An 11,552-nucleotide genomic window follows, 5' to 3' on the forward strand; every position below is an offset into this window, starting at 1 on the left:
ACAAATTCCCTTAAATCACTCAATAATATAAAAATAAATACAAAAATCTCTCTCTGTCTCTCTGTCTCTCTCTCTAGCTCATCTCTGCCAAGACCAAATGGTTGCATGTCGTCGTTGACCATCGCCACGCGCTGCCCCACTCGACGCGCCGCCCCCCAAAACCCCCAATCCTCAGAGTTCAACTCCTCACGCACGGCCTAAGTCCCTCAAAGGGTTTGTCGAAGTTTCTGTGATTTTGGGTTTTCCCAAACTTTTCGACCACATCAAGCTACCATGAGATGAACCACCACCACCACCATATTCCTTGCATCTTGGGCTTCAAAACCCACTAAAGAATCAAACCCGATGGTCACTGGAGATGGAAGTCAATGTTCGCTAGAATCCATGGTGATTTTCGAACCTTCAAGTGTAGATCTATGCTTTTCCTAGCCATTTCAAACTAAACCACTACCACCACGACATTTCCCATGGCTTGGGCTTTAAAACCCAATAGTTAGTTTTCCGAACCACCACCGTGGAGTGGTGGAGCCACCACTTACTTCGGCAATTCTTTTAGGGCTTGCGTCAATTATTTTATGGCTCACGTTGCAAGTCCTAAAAAAATTCTTTTAGGACTCGCAACACGAGTCCTAAAAATCCTCAGTTTTTAAGGCTCTCAAATAGAGGACTCAGGCCCAGCGAGTCCTAAAAACTTTTTTATGCCTCGCTAGTAGTGTCTTCATCAGAAGTTATATATGTTCATATCTATGATTAACACTCCCACTCAATTATACTACTGAGTTCCCAAGATGTAAGTATGGGCTAGTCCGTAGGGTAAGCTCGTAATGAACAAGTCAACGAACTCAAAATACAATCAGTTAGAATACTAACAACTCAGAATTGAGATTGAATTGACCGATGATCAACTATATGATATGACTAGTGTTGACTGTGTTTTTAGCCAACGACGTGAGAACGTCAAATACGACAAACCTTCAAGAGAATTTAAATAACACAGACAGTTTTAATCAAGAAAAGTAAATAACACAGAAGATTTTATAGTGGTTCAGCCCCGATTGTCGGTAATAGCCTAATCCACTTAGAGTTGTGATTTATAGATCTGTACTCAAGATTAGATGGACTGAGCCAACTGAGTTTCTTCAGTACAGATTGCAAAAATACAGGAATTCTCTCAAATGCCAGCACTTTCTCTCTCTAGAATACTCAGACCCAAATTTCTCTCTCTAGAAAGAAGAAGCAGAAGAACCCCCTTTTCTGATCCCATAAGCCATATATTTATAGGCTTAGGGTCATACATCTGATATCCCCTAAAATCGGGATATTTTATTATATTTGTTAGATTTAAATTACAAAAAACATTCAAAATGTAACAACACCCCCCATTTGTGGGAAGAATGAGAGATTCTCGCGTATCTTGTTGAAGTTGTTTCTGGGAATCTTGACTTAGTCTCCTCTAGCTAGTTGATCCACCTCTCCTACTGACCATTCATGCAAGTGCTGGTCGGATATGTGCATGGTGGTAGGACATACACTTGTTGGTCGGACGTGCATGGTGGTAGGACATGCACTTCTCTCCTCTAACATGGCACTCTCCTCTAGCATGCCATGTCTCTCCTAGGTCCACTCTCTTGAGTTCTCCTCGGACCAAGGTCCCTTGGGCTCTCCTCCTCGAACCTCATCCTTGGGGTCTCCTAGGATCACTCTCTTGGGGTCTCCTAGGACCACTCTCTTGAGTTCTCCTCGGACCAAGGTCTCTTGGGCTCTCCTCCTCGGACCACATCCTTGGGATCTCCTAGGATGCACTCTCCTTAGCCTCCTAGGATGCATTCTCCTTAGCCTCCTAGGATGCACTCTCCTTAGCTCTCCTAGGATGCATTCTCCTTAGCTTTCCTCGGACCAAGGTGCACCTGGCTTGGTTATGACATCTTTCAAGCAGTCCAAATTCTTCGTCAGTCTACCGGGTCACTTTATCACAACTCTGAGGAGTCAATGTATTTATTGACTATTTAATGTGTCTTTTACTGACCATGCACTGCCACTTGTCACCTTTATTGTCACGTCATTGATCTCCAATTTTTGGGGATAACAACTAGAATAGATAATAACGATGTGTTTACTTATCCTATCTACTGTCGATATCGGTCCAGTCTGATGTAACAAATACATCATTTCTTATCTACTTTGCTAATGTTTTGGAAAGAACATAACACTACAATGAGTAAGTAGACACTACAACAGAAAGGAGTATTAGAGGCAGAGGCTTCCGCCGGTAATACATATTACCGGCGGGGGTCCGCCGATAATACTCGGTCGGTGATTAGGGGTATTACTGGCGGACTGACACCCCGCTGGTATTCTATTAATACCGACGGATTAATAGGGGTGGGACTCCGCTGATATAAAAGATTTGACTTATTTAATACCAGTAGTCCCGCCCCTAGTAATCTGCCGCTAATAAATAAACATAATTTAAGGAACAAAAAAATAAAATAATAACACCATTAAAATAGGAAACAACTTATAAAAACACAAACAAAATTGAAAAAATATGAAATCCAGAAACAAATCCCATTAAAATAATTTATTAAACAACACAATAAACTTAAGAACATCATAAATCTGAAATATGTGAAATCTGAAACATATACAATAAAAAAAATTCATAAAACAACATAACAAACTTAAGAACATCAAAAATCTGAAATCTGTCATGAAATCCATGCCGTGTTCAAACCCCATCAGTGGCCAAACTCTCTGCCATGGTCAAACCGATGAACCTCACAGCCCCACTATGAATCACCACCACCTAAATATTAGAAATACCAGTTAGAGAGAGATAGGTAGAGTGTGTGTTAAAGAGAGATATAAAGAGAGACTTACCATGTGTATCGCCGTCACACACCTCGACCCCAACCATGGGCCAATGCACACCCAAAGGCCCTTAGCTTCGTCGACACCAAAGGCCACCACATTGGCTCCAGAGGGTGCCGCCACCAACAAGACACAAAGAGTGACAAAAAGAGCGAGAGCGAAAGAGAGTACAAGTGAGAGTCAGAGAGAGAGAGGGAGGTCTCAGATAGAGGGGCGGTGGTGGTGCTCGGACAGAGGGGTGGTGGTGGTGCTCGGACAAAGGGGAGGACTGAGAGAAGAGTGCGTCTAAGAGAGGGAGAGAAGAGAAATGAGAGGGACGGACGAAACGATGTGCAAATTTTTTAATATGTAAGATTATTAGAGACGGGGACCCACCGCTATTAATATTATCCCGCCGGTAATAAACTATTAGCGGCGAGACCCGCTGCTATTAATATATCCCGCCGGTAATAGTCTTATTATCGACGGATATTACCCGCCGCTATTAATATATCCCGCTGGTAATAGTCTTATTACCGACGGATATTTACCCGCCGCTAATAGTATTAGCGGCGGATACTTCGCTTCTACTAAGGGAAAATAGCCGCCGCTAATAATTTTGAAACTTAATACCCTTTCATTTCCCGGGCATTGTATTAGCAGCGGACTACCCTTCGCTAATAATTGGTAAGTCCGCCGCTAATAAAAAAAATATATTTTTTTATTAATTTCCACATTATTAGCGGCGGACCCAGTAGTCCGCCGCTAATAACCCGTATATTACCGGCGGACTAAGTCCGCCTCTAATTGTTCCACCTCTAATTTTAGACTTTCTTGTAGTGAGATCATATCATAGATTGGCAAGTCAGTGTAATCCTGTGCACTGACTAATTTTAGGACTAACTTATATTTGAACATATAATCATATTTATATTCCATTGTGATTACGTCACTATAAATATGATTAGTTATATGCCCGGGATTTAATAGAAGTTTATATTAAACAAATAATCAAGAAAATAATACATGTGAACAAAGTGATTAACCAAGTCAAAAAAATGATTTCTATTCTTTTATTGATAATAAATTAGATTACAAAAAAATTGGGTTTTAATTAGGGCATAAAACCCTAACAGCGCCACATAGATTTCTTCTTCGAGACAGTCGTTGAGAAATGCTGACTTCACGTCTAGTTGGAAAATCTTCCATTTCTTCTACACAGCTTGAGCAATCAAAGCCTTGATTGTGTCGAGGCATGCAACTAGAGAAAATGTTTCATTGTAGTCAACTCCATGTTGTTGTGAGTATCCCTTGGCAACTAACCTTGTTTTATGCTTTTGAATTGAGCTTTATCTTGTAAACCTACTTGACTCTTATAGTGTCTTTGTCTTGTGGACGATCTACAAGCTCCTAAGTCTCATTCGTCTCGATCATCTGTATCTCTTCGTCCATAGCTTTTCTCCATACTTCTTGCTTTTGAGCAGCTTCAAAGCTTTCTGGCTCCATAAGCATTAAGTTGCAAGTCTTGTAGATATCTACTAAAGATCTCGTTCACAGTTGTGGTGAGTCTGGGGGGGATTCTATGACTTGTGTCGGCTCCTCCGTGGTTGGTTGAGTTGGAACATCATTTTGATCAAGTTCTTGTCTCAGCAGTTCAGGAATGTTGACAGTCTTTCTTTCAACTTCTTCTATCTCCCAATTGTATATCGCATCTTCGTCGAATTGTACGTCTCGACTGATTATAAGCTTCTTCGTTCCTAAGCTATAGACTCGATAGCCTTTTGATTGAGTGCTATAGCCTAAGAAAATTCCTTTCTCAGTCTTCTCTTCTAGCTTGCCTCTTTTCTCTTTTGGAATATGTGAGTATCATATGCAGCCGAATACTTTGAGATGCTTTGCTGATGGCTTTCGTCCACTCCAAGCTTCAATCAGTGTCTTTTCTTGCACAACTTTGGTTGGACATCTGTTGAGCAAGTAGACTGCTGTGCTTACTGCTTCTGTCCAAAATCTTTTTGGAAGACCCTTCTCCATGAGCATAGCTCTTGCTGTCTCCATAACAATTCTCTCAGACGCACCATTTTGTTCTATTGCATATCCAACTATGAGTTGATGCTCCATCCCTTCATCTTCGCATAACTTATTGAACTCATTAGAAGTGTATTCTTTGCCTCTGTCACTTCTTATTGTCTTGATTTTACGACCACTTTGCTTTTCGACACGAGTTTTGAATTTCTTGAAAATATCGAAAACTTGCGATTTTTGTCGCAAAAAATAAACCCATTTCATTCTAGTACATAAGTCGCCGATAATGAGAATGAAGTACCTGTTTTGATCATTTGACGGAGTATGCATAGGCCTGCAAACGTCTGTGTGGATTAACTTTAGTGGCTCTTTGGCTCTCTGAGCTTTACCAGATGGAAAAGGTTGTCGATGTTGCTTTCCGAGCATGCACCCTTCGCAGACAGTGTTGAGCTCCTTGATTGCTGGGAGATCTTGCATCATATTCTTTTGCTGGAGGATCTTTAGCCCGTGGAAAATGAAATGTCCGAACCTTCTATGCCATAACCATAATTCATCTGCTTGCGCTGTAATTGCGACATTCCTTGCGTATCTCCATTGTAAAGGAAAACATATGTTTTCTTTCATTTTTATTTTTGCAATTTCAAAGGATTTGTCTTGCTTGTCATAGATTGTGCAAGAATCTCCTTCAAAATGCAAGGAGTACCATTTTTCAATCATTTGTCCTACACTGAGTAGGTTCTGGTCGATGTTGGGTACCATGAGTACATCATTGATGTATCTCTTGCCTTTTTTAGTGTCAATGACAATGGTTCCTTTGCCAACTGCTTCCATGAAGTCACCATTACAAATTTTGACTTTAGTCTTGGATTTATCAAGTCTACAAAAGATGCTATCATTTTTTGTCATGTGGTTACTACAACAACTGTTTAGAGACCAAGTATCTTTTTCTTCTGATGCAACTTGGCAGACATAGAACAGATTATTTTCATCATTTTTCTCTTCTAAAAAATTAGCTTGATGGGATTTCTTAAAACGAGAAGTTTTTTTAGTGTGGCCAAATTTTGTACAATTTTGGCAATGAGGTTTTCCTTTAAACCATCAGTCTTTCTCCAAGTGACTTTTTCTTTTACAAATTCCACATGGAGAATACCTGTCATTATTATTTTCTTTTTGTTTTTCTTGATAACTCATGCTTATAAAATTTTCTAGTGATTTTCTCCCATCAACTTTAGATTTTTGACACCGCGAATTAATTTTAGACTGAAAGGCATTTTCAGTCGAATTTTCACTATGCCTTTCTCGCCTACTTTCGTATGCATCGAGAGAGCCCATTAATTCAGTTTGTCATAGAGTATCTAAGTCTTTTGTTTCTTCTATCACATATATAATTGCATCATATTTTTCTGACAAGAAATTAGTATTTTTTCTACTATTTTCTTGTAAGAAAATATTTCCCCATAGGCTCCCATTTTATTTACTATTTCTCTAATTCTAGAATAGTAATCTTTTGCGTTCTCATTATCCTTCATTTTTAAGAGTTTCAAAATCTTTTCTGAGCTTCTGTAGTTTAACAATGCGTACCTTGACTGTTCCATGGAACTCCTCCTGCAACGTGTCCCATGCTTCTTTCGCAGTTGATGCACCCATAATCCGTGGAAATATATCATCTTCCATAACTTGCTACAAGCATAATAACGCTTGAGAATCTTTTTGTTGATTCTCCTCTAGGGCCTTCTTCTGAGTCTCCGTAAGTGAAGACTTGTCTTCCGGAACATTAAATCCATCTTCAACAATTTCCATAGATTTTGTGAACGAAAATAGGTCCTCATTTTGATGGACCAAAAATCATAATTTTCTCCATGGAAAATTGGAAGAGGAAGAGAAGAGCGGATAGATTCGGAACTCATGATGAGTAGAAAAGATTACGTCCAGTGTTGAGATCAAACGAGGCTTTGATACCAATGATGGTTTGTGAATTTGGGATAAAGAAAATAGTGATGATTTGTTGTAGTTTAGAAGATTTGATGAGTAGTAGTAGTAGTGGATAGAGTAATGACAGGTTAGGATATTATAGTTGATGTCGTTGAGTGGACAAGTGAAGAAATTTGGGTTTGGAGGAGTAATGTTTATGTTTCAGAGAGTAAATGATAGTAGAAAGTAGTAGAATTTTATTGATGGTTTGTAGTTTCATGTTTCATCATTTTGCTACTCATGATATGGTATTTATAGTTGCTAGCCTACTTTACATTTGTGGCTAGAATTATTTGTTCTAGATCCTTATTTTACCATAAGGAATATTAACCACACAAATGTACTTGTTTCTCAAGCATAACTAGAAAGTTCTAGACTTAAGTTTCTAGAAATGCTTATAAGAAATTTTAGACTAATCTTATTATACAAATATTTAGAAAATTCTAGACTAAAGTATTCTACGAATGTATAGCATATTCTAGAGTATTCAAGAAATGTATAGCAACTTCTAATAGAGGGAATGAGGAAAGCTAATTTAGGTTTCTCATTTTATCAAGTCAATAGGCGGGAGAGTTAACATTTACTTTAAAAAGAAGTAAGTAGTTAAGGCGCTTTTTTTTTTACACACTCTGCACCACTTCTTTTGAGAATTTTTAATTACATTTTCTTAATAATGTCCAAATGCAATGCTATTAATATTGCTATTTCTTGTAGCGCCTGTGTGTTGTTTATTGTCTATTCATTTTTCTACAAGTGGTATTAGAGCCCAATTAAAGTTATACAATGGTGTTTGTGAAATGTGATATTCTGTTGTTGGATCGCAACACCAATTTTCACTTTGGCAGGTTAACATGGCGGTTATATTCTTTGGCAAATGGATTTGGATGATGCACTGCTAGGGATTGACAAAATGGCATCATCGTTAAGTGCGAAAGAAAAACAACGTAGGGATCGAAAGGCCTTATCTCATATCCATCAATCTTCATCAACGCCATTAAAAGCATTAGCATCAATTATGGCAAATCTGATCAATAGCGTTGCATACACCATTGGGTGATGCGAAAGGTCATTTTGGTGTAGTGTTTTGGTTTACCCTTTAATATCTCAATATTGCTTTCATATAGTTAGTTTTAATTGTTTTAAACGGATTGAAGTTTATAAATAGAAATATTTTTGTTCAGATTAGAGGTCTTCTTTTCGGGTGTGATTCTTGTACTTGGGTTAAGAGTAATAGGCTATAGTTCTTGGAGAGTGTTTTGTAAAAGGCGTATCGCAGCTTTGTACTATTGAAGAGTGTTGAAGTTGTGTACCGTGGGTATAAGCTACATACCCAATGTTGAAGAGTAAAAAGTGTTCGATAGATTGATTGAGAGACCAAACCAGTCTGAAACAATATTGGATTTTAAGTTCTTTACTGCATATATTTTTCAGCCCAAACTAGTTTCTGGTTTTGGTCTCTGAGTTATTGTGTGCAGCAGGTGTTCAACATCTCAAGTCTTGGTGTTGTGGAAGGTGAAACCACAACAATAATAGACAACAGATCCATTTCTCCAACGTAAAAAGTATATTTAGGTAGTCCTGAGAGAAAAATAAATGTCAATCACGAAGTGTCCGAGGACAATTTGATGACAATATCCAACTTATATATTCGTATGTATGCATCCCAAATTCATACATATTTTAAGGATGTATACATTTTCTTTCATCAAAGGATATATTTGCGTGCCATAATTAAGGATAATATAAAGCTAAGCAAAAGATAAAGAGACGAGGGGGGAAGAGAGAGGTAGTGTGTAGTGGGGAAAACGCCATGCACATTAATTATTGAGATAGATAGAATGGTTAAAGGAAGGTGAAAAAGCAGGACAGGCGTCTGAAGATGTTTCGTAGTATATCTGATTGTAGTTGGTCTGAAAAGGAAAAAGGCAAAGGCAGCTAGCTCTTTGGGTGAAACCCCAAAACCAATATATTTATATGTATATTGTTTGTATTCCTATGGCTACCAAAGTGGTCCCTCCCACAGGCCCACGTACTACTACTACCACTGCTGCTGCTACTATCATCAGTCCATCTACTGATTCAATCCCAGCTTTCAGCTTTGTAGTGCTAGTCGAAGCTCAGAGACTCACTGATATCTTCTGCCTCTTATTAATTTGCCTTTCATCAGAAAAACAAATTAAATTCTCTCTCTCTAGGCCTAATATATATATATGTATGCATAAGTTGTGAACAGTACCATCTAGAATCTATTATATATATATATATATTTATATGTATAACTGGGCGCTCCTCACATGATGTCTCTGCATTATGCATGTCTGCTAGCTAAAGCTCACTGAATTCACTTATTGACCTAATTGAGAACATTAACACATCCAATATAGATGCATTATTACTGTGTCGGTGTGTAGTGACTACACTTCTGTCTCCTCCCTGCATGCTTATACACATTAAAGTAAAACAAGAAAAAATAGGTTATATAATTGTTTTAATAAATGGAAATATTTATATATTTATATACGTATATAATAAATGGAGTAACTTAATTAGACTAAGTTTGACTGTAGCTTCCGGCATTAATTCATAAAAATACAGATATATATATGGCTTAATTCATGATACTGTTACAGTCTTCGTCTTCTCCTTCTGTAGCCCTCTCTTTCATGATATATGCTACTGCACCAATTAGATAAAAGCCTGCGCATATCTTAATTAATTAACATTATTACTGTTACCTACATAATTAAAAGTTAATAATCAAAAGATAACAGACCCCCCAAGACTATCATTATCACGTTCTTCATAATCATAATCATCATCGTCATCGTCATCATTATCATTATCGTTATCGTGTTCTCCATCTTCTCCTTCGACCTCACACAACTCCAGCGCGTGGGGCGCGTGACCACTCCCAAATGCACGAACATGGTCTTTGAGCGACCTCTTGTGCTTGAAATCGGAGCCGCAGACACAGAACCAAAGCCTCCCGCAGTTCTTCTCGTGAGTCCGCCAGTCGCCTCGCACCGCAAAGGGCTTGCTGCACTTGCGGCAGCCGAAGGGCTTGGCACCATGCTTGCGCTTGTAGTGCGTCTGCAGCGTCCGAAAGTCTTTCAGCGGCCTCGCTCGCGGGTGCTCTATGTTGTTCTTGCACCCCTCGGCGCAGCAATAGCATGGCAGCCTCAGCATTGACGAAGCTGGTTTTGTCCCTTTAAGTGATTCCGGACCCTTTCGGTACTGTGACCCGTGCCCCCACATGTGCATCTAAACATAGAATTCACTCCATCAGAAAAAAAGTAATAATACAAAAATAAAAATTGTACCAGAAGCACTGTTTATACATGTATTAAGGATTAAGGTTAGGGTTTTGTTTATAGCAAGCGGTACTTTAAAAGAATATATGTACATAATATATATTAAAATACATATATGTAAATGTTACCTGCATGTTGTTGTATCTGTTAAAGGTTTTGTTGCAGACAGAGCAAGAGAACTGAGTTGGACCGACGAGGATTTGGGCTGGTGAGGGAATCCAATACTGGGCTTCTGTAGGGGTTTCGTTATGAATACTAATGTGACGAAGGCCAGAATCTGAAAGGCCAGCATGAAGAGCTACAGTAACACCTGCTTTCTCACTAGTACTAGTAACAGTAGTGTCCGTACTACTTTTGAAGCAAGAACTAATTTGAATATTACTTTGAGGTTGGTTTGAGGTGGAATGATGTTGATGGAAGATGGGTTTGTAGTGTCTGGAGATATTATTGTTGTGTTGACCGGGAGGGCCAAGAGAGAGAACAATGGAGTCTTCATGATCTAATCGATCGTCTGCTTCTGAACAAATATAGCTAAATGATGGAGTTGTTGTAGAAATACTTGTGGTGTGCATATTGTAGCTAGTTGTTGTTGATGATGATGATGGTGATGATTCTCTTATTAAGTATGTGAGTTTGTGTGTGTGTGCGTGTGTGAGAGAGAGAGAGAGAGAGAGGAAGAAAGAAGGAGAGTATGTGTTATTATGTAGAAGAGTACTTTTGTGACATATTTATACTTGGGTTTTGGTGGAGACCGGAGAATGTGAACTACTGTTATATATATATGTGTGTGTGTGTGTAAAAAAAAAAACAATTCTGTAGTGTATTGATCAATAATGATAATAATAATAATATGTGGAAGAGATGTATATATCGTCATGTTATTAAATATACTGATTGAATAATTTACCAGAGGGACAGAGACACTAGCCAATTTGCACTTTAAATTGTAAACACCATATGTTACATTTTCAAAACTATCTAAATACATGTAATGTATTTCTATAGAGTAGAATGGGGACCACAGAAGTATAAATAATAGTGGTTGGATTTTGCATTAATTAATATTTTTAAATTAATAGTAGCAAGCTTTTACTATGTGGTACATATATAATCTGATGAGATCGCACGTGGAGTACTGCAGGAAGAGAAGAAATATATTTAATAATCGATATGTATATAAATATTTATATATGATGATGATGATGATGATCGAGTAATAATAGTGGGGTTTATAGGGTTTTGGCATGTTTAGGAATGGAGGAGACAAGGAACCGGCAAAGGAGGGAGCTCACAAGGGTGTGGTGGGGGCAATTAAAATGCATAGAATAGCGTACCCACATTCACACACACTAACACTAACACTCAAAACTTCCTTCTCTCTCTCTCGATCGCTGCATG

The 11,552-nt window shown here is 38.3% G+C and overlaps 1 protein-coding gene across 1 annotated transcript; it reads right to left on the reverse strand.

Annotated features, from left to right (window-relative positions):
* Positions 1-9,419: 9,419 nt before the first annotated feature.
* LOC133821164 (zinc finger protein WIP6-like) lies at positions 9,420-10,833 on the reverse strand. The gene is made up of 2 exons (XM_062253629.1): positions 10,283-10,833; positions 9,420-10,104 (listed from the first exon to the last, which is right to left on the reverse strand). The coding sequence occupies exons 1-2, from the start codon at positions 10,724-10,726 to the stop codon at positions 9,601-9,603; spliced, it is 948 nt and encodes a 315-aa protein (XP_062109613.1). The 5' UTR covers positions 10,727-10,833; the 3' UTR covers positions 9,420-9,600.
* Between the last annotated feature and the right edge of the window lie 719 nt (positions 10,834-11,552).

The sequence above is a fragment of the Humulus lupulus genome, chromosome 3 (genome assembly GCF_963169125.1).
Source record: "Humulus lupulus chromosome 3, drHumLupu1.1, whole genome shotgun sequence".
NCBI lineage: Eukaryota > Viridiplantae > Streptophyta > Magnoliopsida > Rosales > Cannabaceae > Humulus > Humulus lupulus.

Excerpts from the sequence above, each read along its gene's own strand:
- LOC133821164 (XM_062253629.1), bottom strand. The coding sequence starts at position 10,726 with ATGCACACCACAAGTATTTCTACAACAACTCCATCATTTAGCTATATT. Across the intron at positions 10,105-10,282 it reads ACAGATACAACAACATGCAG|ATGCACATGTGGGGGCACGG; the intron begins GTAACATTTACA and ends TTCTATGTTTAG.